Source organism: Bos javanicus, chromosome 11 (assembly GCF_032452875.1).
Source record: "Bos javanicus breed banteng chromosome 11, ARS-OSU_banteng_1.0, whole genome shotgun sequence".
NCBI lineage: Eukaryota > Metazoa > Chordata > Mammalia > Artiodactyla > Bovidae > Bos > Bos javanicus.
This window is the reverse complement of record NC_083878.1, coordinates 66,782,764-66,808,569: the sequence shown is the minus strand read 5'-3', so window position 1 is coordinate 66,808,569 and position 25,806 is coordinate 66,782,764. Positions and strand designations below refer to the sequence as shown.

General features: G+C 38.5%; 1 protein-coding gene across 3 annotated transcripts in view; it reads right to left on the bottom strand.

The window, feature by feature from the left end:
• APLF (aprataxin and PNKP like factor) overlaps positions 1 to 25,806 on the bottom strand; it is a 95,669-nt gene that overhangs the window by 35,538 nt on the left and 34,325 nt on the right. For all 3 annotated transcript variants that reach the window (XM_061432840.1, XM_061432841.1, XM_061432839.1), the window contains 2 exons: positions 18,014 to 18,198; positions 1,762 to 2,117 (listed from right to left, as the gene is read on the bottom strand). In XM_061432840.1, coding sequence (XP_061288824.1) covers positions 1,762 to 2,117; positions 18,014 to 18,198 — 541 coding nt within the window. The remainder of the gene's footprint in view (positions 1 to 1,761; positions 2,118 to 18,013; positions 18,199 to 25,806) is intronic.

The following is a 25,806-nucleotide window of genomic DNA, read 5'->3' as shown; positions in this document are numbered from 1 at the left end:
TGCATCTGAAGAATCACTGGCAGTTCAGGGCCTTCTGGACTCTGCTAAGAAATCCAGCCTTTAGACACTGAAGGATTCTGTAAAAGAGAGTAATACTGTCAGATTTTTTTCTCTCTTCTTTTTTATCTTTGTTTTTATTTTCTCAGTCAGATCATTCAGTCAAGAATGAGGAAGAAATCTGAACCTGAGGGAAAGTGTGGAGACTTGGGAGATTATTTACTAGCTCCAGAGGAATCATGGCATGAGCTGAAGCAGTGGCATTGAGGCTGGAAAAAAGATACATTTAACTGACTGCTATGATATACATATATAACAAGAACTCAATGTAGGGTTTTTTTTCCCCTTTATTATAAATATAAGTGTTCAGTCTTCCAGATTTCAGTTGCAAATATTTCATGGGTATTAATTATGTATATCAAAATGAATGAAAAAGTAAAAAAATATTCACAAGCTATGACTGATTAATGTGTCATCATCAAGTATGACTGAATTCATTATGATCTTGATAGAACATTAAATCATGTTTAACAAAGATAAATACCAGTTGAACACTGTCACAGACTGAACTGTGTGCCCCACCCTCAAACTTATATATTAAAGCCCTAACCCCTAGTGTGACTATATATGGAGGCAGGGCCTTAAAGAGATAATTCAGATTAAAGAAATTCATAAGGGTAGGTCCTTTAATCCCAAATGACTGATGTCCTGATAAGATGAGGAAGAGACTCCAGGGATGTTTATTCACAGAGAAAGGCCATGTGAGGACACAATGAGAAGGTGGCATCTGTAAGCCAATGAGAGAGACTGCAGGAGGACTCAACCTGCCAACACCCTGATCATAGGTTTCTAGCCTCCTGAACTGTGAGATAATAAATTTCTCCTATTTAAACCACCTAATCTATTTATAAATTATGTTCCATATGCGGGACTAAGGCCATCATAAATAAGACAAAATTGTGAATAAATGCATAAATTATAATCGTTAAAATTGGTTATTCAAATGTTAAAATGGCACTGCACTTTAAAGAGATATGATGAATGAGAAATTAACAGAATATGTGATATACATATGCTATTGCATAGAAGATAAACTATACTAGAATGTATTTATAAGATATTTAGTTTGATAAGTTGCAATAGCAAAGAAAAACTTCTACAATAGGGCTATGAAACATAGAGAAAACACAGTATAAACATACAGCCTAAAACTAATTCACAAAGTATGAAATTAGAAAATATAATACAATATAATCAAATGAAGTAAGTAGAAGAGTTACCAATCAATCCAGAAAATATATATTCAGTTGTTTTAGAAGGCACCATGGTGATTTAAAAACATTTTTAGAAAAATATAAAAGAAAAGGCATAAGTATAATAAGATGCCTAAACACAACTTAGAATTCTGAGAGTTATACTGTATACATAAACTACTTATGAAGCTATCTTTCTAACACCTAAATAAGACATTAATAAGCAGGTATTTAGGTCTGAGTGATCCTGTTTTCAAGTCTGTATTCCCCAGTTTCTTGTAGTAGTCAGCGTATCTACAATGAAACATTTAATTCCCCACTATATTTTAAAAGCCTCTAGAAGGATTTGCAAGAACACATACTGAAAAAGTACAGACCAGCAGAAACACAATAAAGCTCCTAACCTTTAGGCCAATGGGTCTTATTAGTCTTTTAACACATGATAGCATATATTTACATGCTACATGCTATGAAATACTGGAATTATATGCTACCTGTAATTTTGCTTTACCTGTAGCAGTTTGCCCCATACATGCAGGATGTTCTCTGTACCTTGTTTTCTTCAGAACCATATGGAACTGAATCGGTTGCCTTCGCCTGCACACATTCAGGACTGGGCGGATTAGAGCTGGGCTCAGGATGAGATTTTTGAGGCTTGTCACAGAAAGACTTGCTCTGGGTACTGGAATAACTCTCAGAACAACTTCTCGCCATGCTGTCTTCATTTGAACTTCCCTTAGTGATGATTTTATGTTCAGAAACCTTACCAAGTGCCTCTACTGGGACTTTGCTTCTCTGTGGATTAGTCTTAGTGTTATCTATCTCTGTGTTATGTAACGTGGCTGCAGAAAATGACTGTGGCATTTCCTATAAGAAAATCAGGAAATAAATAATAAATAAAAGCATATTTCAAAGGAAATGTGTAAGTTTAAGCATAAATGCATGAAACTGTAAGATTCATGCAATACGTATATTTTAAAACTTTAAGATCCATATTTTAAAGTTATTAAAAATGTCATTGTCTATATCTCTAGTTTAATAACTTTGAAATAATCTACTGTTATTAGAAAAGGAATTTACAGTTATGTCAAACCTTTACAATCATGTCAAACATTCAGTGAAAAATAACCAGAAAAATACAAATGAAACATGATAAAATCCAACATTTGCTCATTTGAATATAGTCTTCCCCTCAAAACCTACTTGGCTCTTAAATTTCCTGTTCAACAATGTGCCACACTCTTCTGCACTGTTCTTATAATTTCTTATAAGTTACTGTAATACTTTATTTCTACCCTCTAAATCAAGATTTTTCCCCCTTCAGCTGAATGATGAAATTGATCCTCCTTCACAGAAAAATTCACATGAAAGCTATCTTATGATTAACTTCGAAAATAAGATTCCTTTGAAGTGGTATGAATAACAGTTTCAGTTTAACGAATTAAAGGTATTTTGAATCAAGTAAGTATTCTCATTAGCATTACAGAACCTTTTTAATATGTACTTACCACAAGTACAAAGAGTAAGCCTAGTCTTATCCTATTAAAAATGACCTCTTAATTACTTATACTTCCTGTGCAGTGCAGACATTGCTCAGATAAACTCCAGTCCTCAGGGTAAGGATGTGATGAAAACATATTAGATACACACGAATGTTCACCCCCACGTATAACAAGAACTCATGTATGCTGGCTGTCTTCTGGAAAAAGCTGGTTTTAATGTTATTTGATATCCAACAGCTCAAATTTCTTGAAGATATTATCAACATGACTTTTTTAGACTAATTCCTTAGGCGTTTCCATAGTTTTTTCATTTTTAAGAAACACAGTAGGCCAACTTTCAAATGTTATCCAAACTGACTAAAGACCTTGCAAAAAGAACCTAGATCAAATCATGGTTCTTGTATAGCAATAGATAACCAGGCGGAGTTGGCCCTCAGTTGATGGCATTTGTACCACATCCTGCCAACATATATACTCTTTCCCAGCAAGCTGCTCAAGTACACCCCAATCTCATCTCCCTTTACTATAGGACCCCAACTAATCAGGACCTACTGTGGGGTGGAAACAGAGCAATTCTGACCCACCTCCTTATCTGCAGTCCTCTACTGGCTCAACTCTCAGCAATTTTCTTTTTCTCTGTTCAGGTAGTGCTGGGATAAGTGAGCAAATCTTTATTGGCTAAGCAGGGCCAGTAAAATTTCAGTCTCTTGTTCCTGTTGGCATCTCAGAACTCCACAATAAACGCTCTCAGAGCACATCTCTTCTCTTAATTTTAGAAAGGGACAAAATAACTTCTTCCACCAAACACAGCACTCTCCCAAATCTTACAACCTTTTTTTGTCTCAGTTCTCTAAGTATAAAGCCTGGGGGAAGGGACAGTGAATTTCTCATCCCTTTCAAAAGATCCCACAGGAAAAAGCCTAGCCCTCACTGATGGGGGCTCCTTTCAAATATGAGATGCTTATAATTAGTACTTCTGCACTGGGTGTTGGGCCTCAGCAACAGTATGGGGACAACAGGGAAAAATATCCCACTCCTGTCATATTTATTATAGGGGAAAAAAGGACACAGGTAGGAAAGGGTTAAATAAAGGAGAATACTTTCTTACCATGAAACACTGGGCAGAGATTGAAAAGAATGAGGTAGATCTCTCTCTATATATATCTCTAAGGATTTTTAAAATTAAAATATATATACATTATATACAAACACACATACACACACACAATGATTCCATCTAGGTTGTAAAAAAAAAAAAAATTCCCTACATATCTATTTCAGTACTTACCTATGTAAATCCAAATGAAAAGATTTAGAAGGGCGTAAACCAATGTATTAGTATGCAATGAGATGGAAGGAAAAGGTGAATCAAAATTTTCATTTTACTTTAACATGTCTGAATGCATTTTTGTCAACAAGCATCTAGTATATTACCATTTAAAAAAATGAAAAGCAAACCAAGTAATACAAGAAAAGATATAAAGTATAAAGCCATCATATTTCAACTCGCTCTACTTTTATGAAATGTAAAGGATTTATTTTTTAAATATCTTTACAAGGAATATGTTTAACATGTTAATTTATTCCAAAAGAGAAAGGAGTAATAAAGTCACAGATATCAATACTATATGGATCAGGGGTTCTCAAATATTTTAAGAGGCATAAAAGCTGGAATTCATAATGTTCATTATGGAACTCCATGAAATATTGATATTCAGTAGGCCCTTGGCATTCAAGAATTTAACATTTGTGGTTTCAATTATTCATAAATGGTCCCAAAAACCCATTACATGCAGTAATTTGTAAGTTTGCTGAGATATAAATTCATACTATGCCAGTTAAAAAGCTCATGAGCCAGAACAAGTCACTGAACTGGCAAATGAGAGAAGAGGAAAGATGGAGGGTGCTGTGTACTTGGAAGAAGTAGGGGAAGGCAGAGAGGTCCATTTTTTATTTTATATCTGAGACCCACATGGCTTATGTCCCAGATTACATGAAAATGTTAAGAATAAAGTGTAGGAGGCTAGAGATTCATGACAGAAGAGACAGATCTCCTACACTCTCTATAAAAATACATGCTATAGACCTCAGGAATTGAGGAGCATGCAGCTGGTGGAAGGTGACCTTGGTGCTTGAAGTTGGCTAAAATGTATTATATTAAGGCTATTTGGGCTTCCCAGGTGGCTCAGTGGTAAAAAAAAAAAAAAAAATCTGCCTGCCAATGCAAGAGACATGGGTTCGATCCCTAGGTCGAGAAGATCCCTTGAAGAAGGAAATGGCAGTTCATTCCAGTAATCTTGCCTGGGAAATCCATGGACAGAGGAGCCTGATGGGCTACAGTACAAGGGGTCACAAAAGAGTCAGACACGACTTAGTGACTGAACAACACACTTAACAACAAGGCTATTAAAGTAGACTGTTAAGTTCCCCCAATAAGTCCTCCCTTATCCCTCAACTCTCTGAAGGTTTCTTTTTCTTTTTCTAGCTTGTGAGATATTAGCTCCTAGACTAGGGATTAAACATGGGCCCACAGCAGTGAAAGCACTGAGTCTTAACCACTGTGTCTAGACCACCAGAGAATTCCCCATCTGAAGTTCTAATATACTTCAAAGGAGAGAATAAAGAACTTCCCCCGAAACAAAGATTCCCTGGAGAAGGAAATGGCAACCTACTCCAGTACTTCTTGCCTTGAAAATCCCATGGATGGAGGAGCTTGGTGCAGGCTACTATCCATGGGGTCGCAAAGAGTTGGGCACGACTGAGCGACTTCACTTCACTTCCTGAAACAAGGTCAATGAAGCAATTTGCTGTTGTCTCCAAGCTGCCCTTGGAAAGAATGTTTGTGCTAATGAATTGTCTTAAAAGTGCTGTATGAATCCATTAGTTCCCACAGGTTAAGGACTAAAAAATTCTAAACTCCAGCCTTAACTTCACTCTTGAACTTCAAACTCATTCATGGCATACATGAACTGTGAACTACCAGATGTTCAAGCTGGATTTAGAAAAGGCAGAGGAACCAGAGATCCAATTGCCAACATCCACTGGATCATTGAAAAACCAAGAGAGTTCCTTGCTTTTATATACTGCTGCTTTATTGACTACGCCAAGGCCTTTGACTGTGTGGATCACAACAAACTGTGGAAAATTCTGAAAGAGATGGGAATACCAGTCCACCTGACTTGCCTCCTGAGAAGTCTGTACGCAGGTCAAGAAGCAACAGTTAGAACTGGACATGGAACAACAGACTGGTTCCAAATAGGAAAAGGAGTACGTCAAGGCTATATATTGTCACCCTGCTTATTTAACTTATATGCAGAGTACATCATTAAAAACACTGGGCTGGATGAAGCATAAGCTGGAATCAAGATTCCCGGGAGAAATATCAATAACCTCAGATATGCAGATGACACCACAACTTATGGCAGAAAGCAAAGAAGAACTAAAGAGCTTCTTGATGAAAGTGAAAGAGGAGAGTGGAAAAAGTTGGCTAAAACTCAACATTCAGAAAACTAAGATCATGGCATCTGGTCCCATCACTTCACGGGAAATAGTTGGGGAAAGAGTGGAAACAGTGGCTGACTTTATTTTTGGGGGCTCCAAAATCACTGCAGATGATTTCATGACTGCAGCCATGAAATTAAAAGATGCTTGCTCCTTGGAAGAAAAATCATGAAAAACATAGACCACATATTAGAAAGCAGAGATATTACTCTGCCAACAAAGGTCCATCTAGTCAAAGCTATGGTTTTTCCAGTAGTCATGTATGGATGTGAGAATTGGACTATAAAGAAAGCTGAGTGCCAAAGAATTGATGCTTTTGAACTGTGGTGTTGGAGGAGACTCTTGAGAGTCCTTTAGACTGCAAGGAGATCCAACCAGTCCATCTTAAAGGAAATCAGTCCTGAATACTCATTGGAAGGACTGATGCTGAAGCTGAAACTCCAATACTTAGGCCATGTAATATAAAGAACTGAATCACTGGAAAAGACCCTGATGCTGGGAAAGACTGAAAGTGGGAGGAGAAGGGGACGACAGAAGATGAGATGGTTGAATGGCATCACCCACTCAATGGACATTGAGTTTGAGTAAACCCCGGGAGTTGGTGATGGACAGGGAGGCCTGGTGTGCTGCAGTCCATGGGATTGCAAAGAGCTGGACACGACTGAGTGACTGAACTGAACTGAACGAGTCCCATTACTTCATGGCAAATAGGTGGGGAAAGAGTGGAAACAGTGACATTAGCGACTGAACAATAAAAACAGCTAGACATTTCTTCCTCAATATTCTATACACCTCACACTCAAAATGTCAAATTCGAAATCCACCCTCTGTATTCTGTACCATAGTTTTGGCCAAAATAATCTAACCCACTTGTTTTAGCCAGAAGATGTGGATAAATTTCTTGGATGACTATCTTTCATTCCTTCTTTACTTCCCCCAGATCTAAACAACAAGTGCTGCAGTGTGTTTCTTAAATATTCCTCTAATTCATCCCTACCATCCTTAATATTAGTGCCTCAGTCAGATCCTCTTCATAACATCGTCAATGACCTTATCCCGCTGTTTTTAATCTTATTCTCTTCCAATTTCTCCTTTGAAGAGCGGATAAGATTATCTCTGGCTGAAAACATTTCAAGGTCCTCCTTCACACTACCGGCTTCATCCTCATCTTGCCCTGCCGCCCAGCTCTGCACCAAGAATGCTAAGAACAATTGTCCGCAGCATAGTCTTTGTATCCTCTCTGCTCTTATACCTGTTGCCTCATCGACCTGGGATGGATTCCTACACCTGGTTCATGCCCGCTGCCCTGAGGATTGGCCCAGGGTCACTTCTTTCAGGAACCCCTCCCTAGAAGCTGGTTTATGGAGTCCTCCTCAAGACTGCCATAAAAATGAATGTGTTGTCACTTTATTTTAGGATTTGAATCATGTGCCCCACGAGACTATTTGCTCCTTATCAACTATGTCTTCTTCATCTTTATGCATTTAACCCCACATTCCAGCATACTGCCTTACATATAACAGAAAGACTGCTTAGTGTAATGATTATTAGAATGGTCTTTGAGCTCAATAAATGGTTTTGGGTAATTTTTCAGCCATTGTTGTTAACATGTATTACTACTATTTGTTTAATGAATGCTTATTAAATGAATGAATGAATAGATGTTTCTGTGGGACTGATCAGAGACATGCTATAAATGGTACAATCCAAATAGCCAATCAGAAGCAAAGGATATAAGATTCCTTGATGTAGTAAACCAACACTAAGGAGCTCTGGGGATACAGTCTTAATTAAGAGAGAGCTATATAAATAAGAGTTATATTCCTTACCTCTCCTGTTATTTTGGTCAGTCAAGGCAAGAATCTAGTGTACTGGAGACAAATGAAGATACTCTTAAAATATCACCTCCCTACCAGCTTTCAGGAATAAACAACCTATTTTTGGTAATGTTTCAAAGATTTTATTGAACATCTACATCTTCTGATATTCCTGATAACTTAATATTTTTCTTTCTGAACAGCCCTGATTACAGCCTTTACAGCTGGCAGAAAAGGCTTGACCTTTCTTAAAAGTTTCACTTGTGATTATCAAACTTTATGTGGTTTAAATAATACTGTATTTATAGTTTAACTACAGTAAGACATGCCTACTACAGATTTTCTTCTGGAAAAAAAATGTCTCTTCTTAGGGAAAAAAAGGGAGTTGTATTGCTATTGTAAAAAATCAATAAAAATAAAACTCAATTAGATAGAAGATGGAGCTCTCATGCCCTGCAATGATAGCAAAGCCCAACAAGAAGAAGACTCCTCATTTTTCCTGGCAATGATTCAGCCAATAAAAGAGCCACAGACTCTTAGTTGACTATAGTCCTGACAACCTCCTTTTCCTCTCTCTAAGAGTTCTCGTAAGAGTTCTCCTTCTCTTACACTGAGGGAGCTTCCAGCAGAGGCTTGCCAAGGTTCAGTTCAGTTCAGTTCAGGCACTCAGTCATGTTCGACTCTTTGCAACCCCATGAACTGCAGCACACCAGGCCTCCCTGTCCATCACCATCTCTCGGAGTTCCCTCAAACTCATGTCCATCGAGTTGGTTATGCCATCCAGCCATCTCATCCTCTGTCGTCCCCTTCTCCTCCTGCCCCCAATCCTTCCCAGCATCAGAGTCTTTTCCAATTAGTCAATTCTTCTCATGAGGTGGCCAAAGTACTGGAGTTTCAGCTTTAGCATCATTCCGTCCAAAGAAATCCCAGGGCTGATCTTCAGAATGGACTGGCTGGATCTCCTTGCAGTCCAAGACACTCTCAAAAGTCTTCTCCAACACCACAGTTCAAAAGCATCAATTCTTCGGTGCTCAGCTTTCTTCACAATCCAACTTTCACATCCATACATGAAAAACCATAGCCTTGACTAGACGGACCTTTGTTGGCAAAGTAATGTCTCTGCTTTTGAATATGCTATCTAGGTTGGTCATAACTTTCCTTCCAAGGAGTAAGCATCTTTTAATTTCATGGCTGCAGTCACCATCTGCAGTGATTTTGGAGCCCAAAAAAATAAGGTCTGACACTGTTTCCACTGTTTCCCCATCTATTTCCCATGAAGTGATGGGACCAGATGCCATGATCTTTGTTTTCTGAATGTTGAGCTTTAAGCCAACTTTTTCACTCTCCACTTTCACTTTCATCAAGAGGCTTTTTAGTTCCTCTTCACTTTCTACCATAAGGATGGTGTCATCTGCATATCTGAGGTTATTGATGTTTCTCCCGGAAATCTTGATTCCAGCTTGTGCTTCTTCCAGCCCAGCATTTCTCATGATGTACTCTGCATAGAAGTTAAATAAGCAGGGTGACAATATACAGCCTTGACGTACTCCTTTTCCTATTTGGAACCAGTCTGTTGTTCCATGTCCAGTTCTAACTGTCGCTTCCTGACTTACATATAGGTTTCTCAAGAGGCAGGTCAAGTGGTCTGGTATGCCCATCTCTTTCAGAATTTTCCACAGTTTAATGTGATCCACACAGTCAAAGGTTTTGGCATAGTCAATAAAGCAGAAATAGATGTTTTTCTGGAACTCTCTTGCTTTTTCGATGATCCAGCAGATGTTGGCAATTTGATCTCTGGTTCCTCTGCCTTTTCAAAACCATCTTGAACATCTGGAAGTTCATGGTTCACATATTGCTGAAGCCTGGCTTGGAGAATTTTGAGCTTTTACTTTACTAGTGTGTGAGATGAGTACAACTATGTGGTAGTTTGAGCATTCTTTGGCATTGCCTTTCTTTGGGATTGGAATGAAAACTGACCTTTTCCAGTCCTGTGGCCACTGCTGAGTTTTCCAAATTTGCTGGCATATTGAGTGCAGCGCTTTCACAGCATCATCTTTCAGGATTTGAAATAGCTCCACTGGAATTCCATCACCTCCACTAGCTTTGTTCATAGTGATGCTTTCTAAGGCCCACTTGACTTCACATTCCAGGATATCTGGCTCTAGGTGAGTGATCACACCATCCTGATTATCTTGGTCGTGAAGATCTTTTTTGTACAGTTCTTCTGTGTATTCTTGCCACCTCTTCTCAATATCTTCTGTTTCTGTTAGGTCCATACCATTTCTGTCCTTTATCGAGCCCATCTTTGCATGAAATGCTCCCTTGGTATCTCTAATTTCTTGAAGAGATCTCTAGTCTTTCCCATTCTGTTGTTTTCCTCTATTTCTTTGCCAAGGTTAAAGACCTCAAATTGCTGATCCCAAATAAACCCATCTTTGCTGGAGAAATATCTGGAAGTCCATTTGTTTCAGGTCAACAGTTTGGTGATCTGTACAGGGATCAGAGAAGACCTTCAACAGCTCCAGGGCTGATGAGCAAACAGGTGCAGCATCCACAATCAAGTCCACTGTGATCACTGATTTTTCTCACAGATCCTGGAGTTTGAAGGTACATGTTTCTCCAGGATGTGAGCCCATACCCTCTTTGCATTTGAAGCTCTCTTGGCTTTGTTTGGAATCTGTTTTGAGTTTTAATCTTCCAGGTTAAGGCCTTATTCTGCATGAGGGTACTCATTTGGCACTTTGGTCTGACTTTGAGATGAGACTGTTTCAACTGAAGCTGGCTAAGAAGCCTTTAGCTTGGCTTTTCCAGGACCAAGTTATTTCTTAGAACTGGCTGTTACTAGGCCTGCAAGTTGTTTGAGTTGTAAGCTGTTTGAATTGAGCTGTTTAAGTTGTAAATTATTTAAGCTGCTTGAAAATTATTATTTTATTATAGAAGAAAACCTCTGAGAAGTAAGATTCCAGTTACCTAAATATTTTGAGGCTACCTCACCCCCCACAATAGATACTTCAACTGATTCTATGCTTAAAATCTAGTCCTTCTTCATGTGCATTTCCAACTGGACTAACCTGACCAAAGGCAATTTAGAATATCAATGGCCATTGTGGGAAACTTTTGAAATCCCCAAATTTAATTCTCTTAAAGCCAAGATGGATTACAGTAACTCAAAAGTTTCTAGGACTGAATGGAATGACGATTTTGATTGATATTTTGAAGCTTCCCAATGTTATCAGAAGTTTAAAATTGCCTCTCTGCAAAATAAGATTTTAAGATTAACTGAGGCAAATGATTAAAGAAAAATAGAATGGTTTCTGAAGCTTCAGGCTCTTCTTCCTTAGCTTCTTTTTCTCAGATTCCACATCTGGTGCCATCTTGCCTCTTCCTTAGCCCCTACGCCTCTGGCACAATCTTCCTCTTCCCTTCGACACTGTCAACACCTCCTCTCTATCCTCAATGACCCCACACTCATTTTCCTGCCAAACTTCCCATTTTCTCTGAAACTCTCCCTACTCTCTTCCTCTGAAACTGCCAGAACCTGTCCCTTTAAAATTAGGCCTTCTGAGAATCCAGATGTTAAACTCTTAGTTTCTTATATTCCTTGGACTAAAGCTGAACTGTGAGCCATAGTCAAAGACCTTCCCAAAGTAACAGAAGATCCTCATTGATTTGCAGAGGAATTTAATATAGTTATTCAAACTTACCAACCTTGTTTCTGACTTATATCATCTAATTTTATACTTGTCAGTGAAGACTGGGCCCAGCACTGGATAAAAACATTTAGTTGGGAAAATCCTGAAAGGTCTCTAGAATTACAGCTCAGTGACCAGACCACTAACTTATTATATGATCATGTGTGCATGCCTAGTCTTTTCTAACTCTTTGCGACTTCATGGACTACAGCTGGCCAGGCTCCTCCATCCATGGGATTATTCCCCCAGGAATACTGAAGTGGGTTGCCATCTCCTACTCCAGGGGATCTTCCAGGCCCAGGGATCGAACCTGTGTTTCCTGTGGCTCCTGCATTGGCAGGTGGATTCTTTACTCCTGAGCCACCTGGGAAGCCCATTATATGATCCACTTCAGCAATAATGAGGCAATTTCATCAGGTGATTTCTATGGCTTTCCCAAAGCCTGTTGATTGGAACAGAATTCAGGCCTGCACACAAAAATCTGATGATCCTATTCATGACTATTACAATCAACTTCAGATTGTTTTAAAGGAAAATTCTACTCTTCTTTCAGATGTTGATTCTACCTGGGTATCTATTAACCCCATGTTTATTAATGGACTGAACTGGGTCCTTTCTTTTCTAGTAAAAAGGACCAGGATAGAATGGGGAACTATGTCCACTCCATATTTAGCTCATCTGGCAAGCCAGCTCACTCAAACTCTAGATGGATCACCCAAAAGGAAGACTACTATCTTCAAACCACCAACTAAAGACTCCAAACAAAACCAAAACCCTCCTAGTTTCTGCTATTATTGCGAAGAGCCAGGACATTCAAAAGAGATGCTACAAATGTACTGTTAAGTACTTCAGATGCCTTCAATCCTCTAACTAGCCTTTCCAACATCTGCCCAATTCTCAATGACAGTACTCTGAGAAACAACAGGGGCTCTTCCCAGTCTCCCCTCTCCGTCAACCTGGAGAAACATTTCTCCAGATTGGGGACAAGTCTGTTTTAGTCCTAACTGACCCTGAAGTCATACTCTCAGTGCTCAACCCCACTACTATAAAGCAGTCTGAACACAGCTCAACTAGTGGGATTTCTAACGAGCCTCAAGAGGTTCCTGTCTCTGAACCTATTTCCTTTCACTTAGGCCCTTTGAGAGATGCATACCCCTTTCTCCTTAGTTCCTCGGCCCCCAACTCATTTATTAGGCTGAGACTTCTTAAAGAAGTGTCATGCTGGAATTTTTTTTTCCCAAAAAGGGGAAATAATTCTAAAATTTGACAACAGTTATCAAAGTAACAAACCAGGTGAATGAAATGATCCTTTGACATCTTTTATTTGGTTTGCCTCTGATAGTACTAGAGCTAATACTGATCTAGAAATATTGATCACTTGTCTGTAGTGAATCAGTTACCACTCCCCTTATGGGTAAAATCTCCAGCTGATACTGGCAAAACTCACAGCACACATCCCAAGATTCAAATAGATCCCTCAAAAACCACTTAACCAGACTTAATTAATATTCTATAAGAAAAGAAAGCCCTGAAAGGCATAAAGACCATAAAAGAACGTTACAAGGCTCAAGGTCTCATTAATCCTTACGCCAGCCAGGTGAATAAAACCTAGGGGCTGAGGGTGGAGGTTCCTCCAGGATCTCTAAGCAGTAAACAACACTGTTATCCCTTGACACTCTGTTGTTCCTAATACCCATAATTACTAACATCCATTCCAGTTGACGAGGCTGACCAATATCCTTCTGCCCTCACTTAGGAAGAAAAGCAATTCATCTGGACAGTAATGACTCAGGGTTTTGCTGAGAATCCTTATTTCTTACAAATACTAAAGGCTGATCTGGATTATGTAAGGTTCCCTAGAGGTTCTACTTTGTTGTAATATGTGTTTCATTTGCTTCTTTGCTCTCCTTCTCAAGCCTCCTCACAAAAAGACAGTATCCACTTGCCAAAGCTTTTAGGAACATATGGTCATCAAAGAAAAATTACAGTTTACTCGAACCCAGGTTTGATACTTAGGGCATCTGATATCAGCACAAAAGCTTTAAGGAGATCCAGATACACTTCATGATATCCTAAGCTTCCGCAAACCCAAGACTACATGCTATATGCTAAGTCTTCTCGGGCTGGTTGGTTATTTCCAAAGCTGAATTTCAAATTTCTCTCTTATGGCCAAACCTATGTATATGCTTTATTAAACAATAACAACCATGACTCAAACTTACAGAAAGAACCAAACAACGCAGCCTTTAAAGCCTGAAAGTTGTGTCTCATGAACCCACCTGCCTTTGAGAATCCCAATTATCAGATTCTCTTTTTTTTTTTTCCTTTTTATATATGAAAAGGAAGAAAATGCCCTTGGGGTACTCACCCAAAACCATGGGTCCACCATCAACCCACATTGCATTACAGCCAGAAACTGGACTCTGTGGTATAGGGATACCTTGCTTGCCTTAAAGCCATTACAGCTACTGCTCCTTTGGATATGGCCACCAACAAAATCATGGGATCCCCTTAAGCAACTCTGTACATCACGCAGTAGAAGCCCTCCTGAATTCTCATCACACTTAGTACTTCTCAGTCAGGTGCCTTACGTCCTAAGAAGTAAGTCCTTTCATTAACTTCTCCTCACATAACTCCTTTATGCTATACCTGCTACTCTTCTCCCCTCTGTCACCAAAGAAGTCCCTAACTGACCACCAAAGAAGACACTGACTGACCACCTCCTGACTCATAATGATTTACAGGAAAGACCTCCTGGTAACACTGACTTCTCAAGGTTCACTGATATTCTTATTTAAAAGGTAACAATGGTAAATATGCCAGGTATGCTTTGCAACTCCTTTTGATGTTGTTGAGGCAGCTTTGGCCAAATAGGCGGAATTATATACTCTCATATGGGCTTGTATTTAAGCCAAGGGCAAAGCTGCCAATATTTATACTGATGGTATACACTTTTACAATATTATACACAAACATAATATTTACACACTATACAGTAGCTTAGGATTTTGTAATACTATGAAGCAACGTGACTTCCTTACTCCCTGCTGAAATAAAATTTTAAGTGACCCTTATGTTTACTGGATGTAATATTTTTATCTGCCACTTTAGGTATTACTAATATTCTGGGACATTCTACACTTGACTCTCTGGAAACTGAGGGAAATAACTTTGATGACACTTCTGCAGGGAATGTTGCCAATAGCAAGGGGCCTATAGCAACGGGGCCAATAGCAAGCTGTTGGTCCAAAGAGAAATTTTCCCAAATGATAACTTAAAAAAACAGACTAAAGAAGCCTAACAGCTGGCTTCAGAAAAGGAAAAACAACATTGGAAATGGAAAAATTGTTGGTTTGATAAAAGAGGAAACTCTGGTTTAGACTAACAACCCAGTCCTCCTGGACACTCTAAAATCCCCATTCTTCAGCACTGTACATGCATTAAACCACTGGTCTACTGAAAAAAAATGATAGCATTCATCAATCAGTGTTGATCTGCAAACATTAACAAGGCCATCAAAAATATCTACCTCACTTGTCCCACTTGTCTGAAATACAACCCAAGAAAGCTTGTTTATAATGCTCCCAGACAATTTAAACAGCCCAATGAACTATTCAAGGTCTCACAACTTGCTCTGGCTCATGGATACAAATATGTTTTAGTAATGGCCTGTGTGTTTTCACATACAGACAGGCATCCCTTGCAGACATGCTACTGCTTCTGTAAAGTCCTTTTAGGAAAGATTATCCCTATCAGGGGAATTCCTCTCAAATTTCATGGCCATCAAGGAACACATCTTATTGGTCAGGTACTACAAGTGGACTTCCCTGGACTTTACCTCAGACGGTAAAGTGTCTGCCTACAATGCGGGAGACCCGGGTTCGATCCCTGGGTCAGGAAGATCCCCTAGAGAAGGAAATGGCAACCCACTCCAATGTTCTTGCCTGGAGAATCCCATGGATGGAGGAGCCTGGTGTACTACAGTCCATGGGGTTGCAAAGAGTCGGACACGACTGAGCGACTTCACTTTCACTTCAACAAGTCTGTGCTATTTGGCCAATTTTCAACACTTTCACTGTGCTGAAAGTGATCCCTGTTTAGTTGAATGCACTAATGGTATTATTACTACTCAGTTGACAAAATTAGTAAAGGCCCTCTAAAAATTTTGGCCAAAATGCCTTGTCATTGGTCATTCTGAATCTCAGATCCACCCCTTTCAGAACTCATAAGCTCTCGCACCTTAAGATAGCCACAGGATGCTCTTGCTTCTTTTGACTCACAACTGGTAAAAGGAGAGATACTCCAATATAGCAAAAGCCTAAATGCTATTAAAAATAACTGTGTTTTGGTAGAGCAATCTGTTCACAGTGTACTCTTGGGGGATGATGACCTAAAATATACCTGACAACCTGGACATTTTGTCTACTGGAAAGAAGCACCTCCAGAAGAACTCTCTTCAACCTCACTGGAAAGGCCCCTATCACGTACTGTTAACCAGCCTTTGTGCCACCAAACCCCAAGGAGACTCTTGGATTCACATGACACATATAAAAATGTACCAAACCCTGACTAGATCTGCACATTATCTGATGACCTGAAAGAGAAGATTTCCCAGAATTGAAGCAGATGACATCTGATGAGACAGCTTTCTGAAGATATCCAGACCAGGCCTGTTGGCAGCTTGTTTGTCAAACCTTTGATGACGACAGAACACTTCAATATCCTCCAATCTCTATGATTTTGATAACATACAAACTTTAGATTAAAAGTGCCTGAAAATTCTTCCTCCTACCTCTCCTTGATACTTGAATGTGACTTCAATAGGTTTCCATCTGTGTACTTTCTCTCCAGTGTGAGATGCCACACCCAGCAAAGGTCCCTCCTGGCACTAAAGGACATAAAGTCACTGAAAACCTGACTCTTGATTAGCAATGCTTTCAGAGAAAAATCCTGACCAAAATGAGGAAGTGTAAAAAGTTAAACAGAGTTGGGAGACCAGAAAGTACAGTTCTCATGCCCTGAGATGACAGCAGGGCACAACTGGAAGACGAAAGAGTCCTCTTCCTTCATGGCAAAGACTCAGCCAATGAAAAACCATGAAATCTGTTTACTATCAGCTATAAAAGTATTCTTTTTCCTCTGCTGTGCAGGAACTTGCACCCATGGCTGAAGACTCCAAAATACAATTCTCTGCTGATCCCAAATAAACTCATCTTTGCTGGAGAAATATCTGGAAATCTATTTCCTTTAGGTCAATAATATGTTTAGAGAGTACAGCAGAGAATATTAGGGCTCAAAATTCACATAAAATTTATAGGTAAGTTTTTATGGTCAATATATGTGAGTTAGAATACATTTTGTTTTCATTTATTAAGCTTGACTCCGTAAGTAAGCAGAAGAGTTGAGCCTATAGTGACTAGACCCTGCTTTCTAGCTGGAAGAAAGGATCCTGTTTCTCACTAGAAAGGAGGCAGGAGTGAGGGGAGAACTATAAAAGACCTGATTCTCTGGAATAGTGGCTGAAATTTCAATCAATCCAGTCCATACAATTCTAAAAGCAATCCTATTCCTTTGGCTCTCCCTGAGACTAAACAGATGGAGACCCACACAGCGTAGCCACAGGACTACAAGGATCATGAAAATGATCTTTTAAAGCCACTCTTCTCCTGAAAGGAAGAATACCTGACCTTTTTGTCCTAGAGTCATATCTCTCCCTTTTTTTCCCCTTTCTTTCTTTTAAAATTCATCCAATAATCTCATTTTCTTAGAGTACCCAGTATCAAAGAATGCTTAAGTCAGCCATACCATTCTAATGAATTAGCAAAAACTGAAAGAGGATAGAAAAGATTTATAAATACTGCAAGTAAACCCAGAAGTAATTATGCAACAGGCTGTTAAGAACTACTCATTAATTGTTCCTCTCTTAATACTTAGCAAGAGCAAAGTAGTGAAAGGCAGCTTGAGAATGACCAAAAACCCAGAGTTTCAAAAGGAAGGTACCAAATTATGACCAGGGTCAAGTGGTCTCCACCTATTTTTCAGTTTGAAAATTTCTAAATTAAATAGCTCTTCTACATTGCAAGTGCTATATTAAAAAGCCAAACAACAAAATCAAACAAAATAACAAATCTTGAGAAACAATGTAAAAAGCATTTTTGGTTTTTCATTGATATATATAGCATATAATTATCTTAACTAGAACACTTGTCAGAGAAAATAAACAACCAAATAATGAATATTTTAAAAATCACCTTGGATGAAATGATAGACTCTTCCTGATCATCATTTTTGCACTTTTTTCCTGTGTCTTGCTCTGCTGATGTACTTTCTGAACTTCCTGATGAAATTAATCGCTTTTTTCCTGGCTGTGTTATGTTTACTTGGGTTTTATCTTTGCAGACTCTTTCTTTTTCACTTTCCCAGGTTACATTATTACCTTAATCATACACAAGCACATAAACACAAGGAAAAAGAAGAAGAAAATTATCTCCCGTACCTTCAAATGTCAATAATTCATACCCCCCCCCAAAAAAAGAAATGAAAGCAAAAATAAAAATGATAAAAGAGCAAAAACTAAAGTTCTATCTATATTAAGGTCAATCTGAAAACACATATTTCCCAATCTCAAGAAGTATTAAGCAGCACCATGGCCAAGAACTCCAGCCCTGAAGATATATATCCAGGCCAAGATGCTAATGTGGACAGGCACCATCCTTTAACTGTTTAACCTTACCTCTCTGAACTTTGGTCTCATCATCTAGAAAAAGGGAATTATAATAACTCATGGAGTTATTAGGAGTAGTAAATCAGGTAAGATACATAAATTATCAGAGTATCACATGTATATTAGTGATATACATATATGGATAGTTTCTTAATTTTAGCAGTGAATTTCTTTAACAGAAAATCTGATCTATAGAAACCAATGAATTTTACACATACTTACTGAGCCCCTACCACCCACAGTGAGAAATGCAACTTAAATTACCTTAAAACAGATTACCTTTAGATACCTTACCTAAAGACAGATTAAAAACCTAAAATAACTGAAAAGGGAAAGCAACCTCTACAAACTTAACTAAGAAAACAAATCTCCAATAACAATGGATACTGCATTGTCATAACCCTTATTTAAGGTTCAGTGTAGTGGAGAAACTTAAGTCAGTATCATATTTTGTTTAAAAATTCATGAACTATCTAATCAGAAAAGAAAAAAGATCTAAAGAAGGAAATCTTCATGGTTGTCTTTCTTCTCTAATTTAAGAGGGCAGAGGCTTCCTGTGCCTTCTTCACTATTCCCTACTTTGTGCCTCCAGTATCTAGACCTGGACCTAACACAAAGTTCAGTTCAGTCGCTCAGTCGTGTCCGACTCTTGGTGACCGCAGCACGCCAGGACTCCCTGTCCATCAACAACTCCCGGAGTCCACCCAAACCCATGTCTAATGAGTCAGTGATGCCATCCAACCAGCTCATCCTCTGTCGTCCCCTTCTCCTCCTGCCCTCAATCTTTCCTAGCATCAGGGTCTTTTCCAATGAGTCAGCTCTTCACATCAGGTGGCCAAAGTATTGGAGTTTCAGCTTCGACATCAGTCCTTCCAATGAACACCCAGGACTGATCTCTTTTAGGATGGACTGGTTGGATCTCCTTGCAGTCCAAAGGACTCTCAAGAGTCTTCTCCAACACCACAGTTCAAAAGCATCAATCCTTCAGTGCTCAGCTTTCTTTATAGTCCAACTCTCACATCCATATATGACCACTGGAAAAACCACAGCCTTGAGTAGATGGACCTTTGTTGACAAACTGATGGCTCTGCTTTTTAATATGCTATCTAGGTTGGTCATAACTTTCCTTCCAAGGAGTAAGCATTTTCTAATTTCATGGCTGCAATCACCATCTGCAGCGATTTTGGAGCCCAGAAAATAATATCTAGAGTTGGAATTTCTGGACCAAAATATGTCTGTCAAATTTTCCCTTATTCTAGGCTTCCCATCATCTTAGCAAAGTCTCCCAGAAGTAATAGAAAAATGTTTCCCCAAATTTTCTTCAAATGCCTTAGTTTCAATTTTTAACACTGGTTATTAATAGTAGAAGCTTATTTATAAATGTGACATGAGCAGTGAGTGCTCTATTATTATTTTCTTCCAGATGGAAATCTAATTCTCCCACGTTGTATTTAACAATGATGCATCCTTTCTCCACCAATTTGAACTGATAATTCCTTGTACATTAAATGTGTGTCATTCTAATTTGCTTTGAGGTGTTTCATTCTTTTTTACTGGTCAACTTAACCTAGTCCTATGGCAGAACTATCAACTACTAGAAGTAGGCACCAGGCCCAGACTGTGATAAAGGAAAGGCACAGAGATGCCAATTTTATCCATTTTTATTTAAAACTTACAGGATCTAACTTATAAAATAAGAAATGCTTTTAAAAGCAATAAATAGATCAGAAGAGCTGAAATTATCATAATTCTATAGATATGACTATACATCTAGAAAATCCAAGAGGCTAAAAACAATCGGAATTAGTTAAACCACTTAACAAGGTTGCTTGAGATAAACAGAATAACTAGTACTTTAAGTAAACACTGAACTATAATCAAACTAAACAACGTCAGTTAAATATTTATCATCTGTATTGTCACAGAGAAAATACTCAGTGTACAAAATTAAATGTAAACCAAACGGTTTGGGGACTATTTACTACTTCAACCTTTATCAGCATCTGTCACTTTTCATTACTTCATGTTGGAGGGTTAGAAGATGGGGAAAGAAGAGTACTAAAGGGTAGCATAAAGCCAGTGAAAATATAAAAGCTCCTTTTAATCTACCAAGAACATCAAACCCTAGGAGTTACACCTTGTCCTGGGCCCTAGAGACCTAAGGAAGCAGACATAAGCAAAGAAAAGGGGAAGCTCTGATAGTCTTTGCCCAAATATACTCACTTACCAATCACTAAGGGACATGGAAACAATTTTAGCTCAGGTCTAAGAAACTCATGATAACATCCAAGGGATAATACCTGGGGACCCAGAAAACTAAATAAACTAGAAGTATATTAGTTGAAAAACAGAAAGGATAGCCTGATCACAGCAAACATTCATGTACATATGTATGGCAAAACCAATACAATATTGTAAAGTAAAAAAAAAATAATAATAATAATAAATACATAAAATAAAAATGGAAAAAAAATTAAAAATAAAAGAGTTAAAACAACAGTTAAACTGAGAAAAGATCTAGAAGAGAATGCAAGGGCATATTAATAAAATAAAAAGCAAAAACAAAACTAAACCTCCAAAACATACAGAGGGTAAATTTAGGTGGCTATAAAGTGATATGGTTCAGAGCATGTGCCTTACAGTCAGGCAGAGCTACATCTCCATTATATCTCTGCCATTTATTATGATCTTAGGTAAGTCAAGTCAGTTAACATCAATTAACATTATTATTTGTCCTGTATTTAAAGACACAGATGGTTCAAAAATATCAAGATGGTTTCAGGTAGTCTACATAAAGATCAATGAACACAATATAGTATTAAAGCTGTAAAAGATTTAAAGTATCCTATACCTAAATGAGCCTAAAATGCATCCTGGAAATTGATTTTTTAAAAATCACTAGCATTGGTCTATTGACCTGGATGATAAACTACTTAAACGAACATAACAACAACAATAAAAACTACAAAGCAGAAAAAGTCAAAGTACTCCAAACTTTAATTAGCTGCATTCAAGTACTAAACTGTTATTTCCTTCTAAATCTGTCTTTAAAAAAGTTAAGTAACCTACCTTTTTTCTTATATTTCCCCAAAGTAGGAATTTATAAGAAATGCTTAAATGCAAAGACTTTATTTTGAAGCTTTAGCTTTGTGCACTATATAATGGGGGCTTCCCAGGTGGAGCTAGTGGTAAAGAACCTGCCTGCCAATGCAGGAGCCATAAGAGATAGGGGTTCCATCCCTGGGTAGGGAAGATCCCCTGGAGGAGGGCATGGCATTCTTGTCTGGAGAATCCCATAGACAGAGGAGCCTGGCAGACTATAGTCCATAGGGTCACAAGGAGTCGGACCTGACTGAAGCAACTTAGCGCACACACACTATTTAATATTCCTGTCTAAAGCAATGTCAAATTACTCTCATTTGTGTTTTCAAGGTGAGATGTCCAAAAAAGTGCTTCATATTTTATATGGTACATTTACCAAGTGAAAATAAATGAATATATTCATAATTGGAAGCAAATATATTTTGGACAATTATAATTAATGTAATAATGATAGTTCAGTTCAGTTCAGTTGCTCAGTCGTGTCGACTCTTTGCAACCCCATGAATCGCAGCACGCCAGGCCTCCCTGTCCATCACCATCTCCCGGAGTTCACTCAGACTCACGTCCATCGAGTCAGTGATGCCATCCAGCCATCTCATCCTCTGTCGTCCCCTTCTCCTCCTGCCCCCAATCCCTCCCAACATCAGAGTCTTTTCCAATGAGTCAACTCTTCACATGAGGTGGCCAAAGTACTGGAGTTTCAGCTTTACCATCATTCCGTCCAAAGAAATCCCAGGGCTGATCTCCTTTAGAATGGCCTGGTTGGATCTCCTTGCAGTCCAAGACACTCTCAAGAGTCTTCTCCAACACCACAGTTCAAAAGCATCAATTCTCAGCTTTCTTCACAGTCCAACTTTCACATCCATACATGACCACTGGAAAAACCATAGCCTTGACTAGACGGACCTTTGTTGGCAAAGTAATGTCTCTGCTTTTGAATATGCTATCTAGGTTGGTCATAACTTTTCTTCCAAGGAGTAAGCGTCTTTTAATTTCATGGCTGCAATCACCATCTGCAGTGATTTGGAGCCGAAAAAATTAAAGTCTGACACCGTTTCCACTATTTCCCCATCTATTTCCCATGAAGTGATGGGACCAGATGCCATGATCTTCGTCTTCTGAATGTTGAGTTTTAAGCCAACTTTTTCACTCTCCACTTTCACTTTCATCAAGAGGCTTTTGAGTTCCTCTTCACTTCTGCCATAATGGTGGTGTCATCTGCATATCCGAGGTTACTGATCTTTCTCCTGGCAATCTTGATTCCAGCTTGTGCTTCTTCCAGCCCAGCCTTACAGAAGCAATTACAGAACAAAACAACTAGGAAAGAAAAGAACTTGCCTGCAAGGAAGAAATTCACACTGGTCAATTTTTGGTTAAGTAGTTATTCTTTCTATATTACAGAAAATGTTCTAATGAGAGGAAGTATCTGCCCCCTCTCCACTACCATCCCCCATTCCCACTCCCTTCCAGCAAAAGGAGAGGACCCACACTTAATGAGAAATGTTACTGATAAAGATATACATGTAATGATGTGGGGAGTAGGGAATTCAAAACCACTGTCCTGGAATAAATAAAACCCTTACCAGGAAATCTTAGATTTAAATGTGAAAATGCTCTGGATTAAATCACATCTCCCTCAACACATAATATATAACCTATTCTTGCCACAAGATCGTTCTGATCCTACTATTATCCAAATTAGCATTTTAAGTAAGGAATATTATGTACAGATCCCTGAGTTGTTAACTGAGAAGGAAAGGAAGGAATGGGTTGACAAACTTAATGAAACTTCCATCAGCTCTGATGCTTCTTTCCTTTCTGGGACAATGTAGACAGAGCTAAAAGGAGTGGCATGGCCTATATGCTGCCCCTTCCACTTCTGCTGCTGCAAAGCTGTGATCGAGGCTTGCAATGAGCTAGGAATAATCCTCACTCACATGAATCTCTGGCTCTTCCATCACTGACTTCATCACACATTATTTTATACCCTGCATTTGTGTAGGTGAAAAATCATATTAAATTTTGAAAATACCTTTTTTAAAGTAAAGCATAAGATTTTCATAATCTTGGTGGGGGGAAAGAAAACAGGAAGAAAATTTCCTATTTTCTATTAGGACAAGTTAACTGACTATTAGAATAAAAATATTTATTCAGAAGGATATAAAATCAAAGTCTCTATACTGTATCATTTATAACATCCAACATCCAATAGCATAACAGGAAAATGTGACCACATAAAGGAAAACAGGCAACCAACAGAAATTAAACCTCAGATGACTGAGAAGTTGCACATGAAATGCTGACTGAATAATACAATGTAGCAAAAAGTTTAATAATCTTTAATCAATGGGAATATCCAGAAGATGACTGTGGTATCTGCCACGACTACAAACTGTGCTAGAACACTGGTCTCATCATCTTTGACTCTTTCAGCACATAATATTGTGTGCTTGTAATTTTTTAATTTAATTTGAAATGTTTTTACTGTGCTTGTCTTTTATCATAGGCATGACCCTAACGGATTAGTTTGAAAATCTATTTAATGACATCTGGAACTAAAATTAGTATAAATCAAAAAACCAGCAGAATTTAAAATAAAATAATAATAATAATTAGCAGAATTTGCAGAGGAACTAGGATTCAATCCCTGTCATTTGGGCTCCAGTGAATTCCCTCACTAATGGGTGTACTACTGCCTCTACATTTACTTTTACTATTTTTCTTACATATATAAATGGCACATATTGTTATGGGTGAAACCTAGAGTTGACAGGAAACAATTTTTCAAAATGGTTTTTTTTCACTGTAGTACAAAGGGAGTATTTTAGTAACATGTCATGATCCTTTAATACTTGTAGTTTCTGATCAAGTAATTTCCTTTCTACAATTTATACCATAATAATAAAATAATGGTAGACATTATTTTAAGACATTTACACAGTTTTTAATCACACTTAATGACACTATAATTTGGGACAGTGACAAAAGTTAAATAATAAGATATTGCTTAAATTATGATATATTAATATGAGGAGAGTGGACAAGTAAAGAGACATTAGTGTGGTCTGCAGAATTCTAAAATGAACCCTCCCCAAGATTTCCTGTCATAATCCCCAGGACTGTGAATGCAATATCATGCCCATGATTGTGTTTGGTTATATGGCAAAATAAATGTTGCACCTATTTTTAAGTTTACATATCAGTTTATCCTGAGTTAATTAACTGGAAGATAATGTACATGGGCCTGATCTAATCAACAAATTCTATAAGCAGAGATTTCTCAGTTGGTCACCAAGGAGAAATTAGATGCAAAGCAGGAGAAAGGTCTGTTGTGCCATGCTAGCCTTGAAGATGAAGTTCAGAACTGAAAAATGCCCTCTAGTAGCTGAGAGTGAGCCCTGACCAATAGTCAGCAGGAAAACAAATCCTCCGACTCAGTCAGTCAGTCAGTCAGTTCAGTCGCTCGGTCGTGTCCGACTCTTTGTGACCCCATGAATCGCAGCACGCCAGGCCTCCCTGTCCATCGCCAACTCCCGGAGTTCACTCAGACTCACGTTCATTGAGTCAGTGATGCCATCCAACCATCTCATCCTCTGTCATCCCCTCTTCCTCCTGCCCCCAATGCCTCCCAGCATCAGAGTCTTTTCCAATGAGTCAACTCTTCGCATGAGGTGGCCAAAGTACTGGAGTTTCAGCTTTAGCATCATTCCGTCCAAAGAAATCCCAGGGCTGATCTCCTTCAGAATGGACTGGTTGGATCTCCTTGCAGTCCAAGGGACTCTCAAGAGTCTTCTCCAACACCACAGTTCAAAAGCATCAATTCTTCGGCGCTCAGCTTTCTTCACAGTTCAACTTTCACATCCATACATGAAAAACCATAGCCTTGACTAGACGGACCTTTGTTGGCAAAGTAATGTCTCTGCTTTTGAATATGCTATCTAGGTTGGTCATAACTTTTCTTCCAAGGAGTAAGCGTCTTTTAATTTCATGGCTGCAGTCACCATCTGCAGTGATTTTGGAGCCCCAAAAAATAAGGTCTGACACTGTTTCCACTGTTTCCCCATCTATTTCCCATGAAGTGATGGGACCAGATGCCATGATCTTAGATTTCTGAATGTTGAGCTTTAAGCCAACTTTTTCACTCTCCTCTCTCACTTTCATCAAGAGGCTTTTTAGTTCCTCTTCACTTTCTGCCATAAGAGTGGTATCATCTGCATA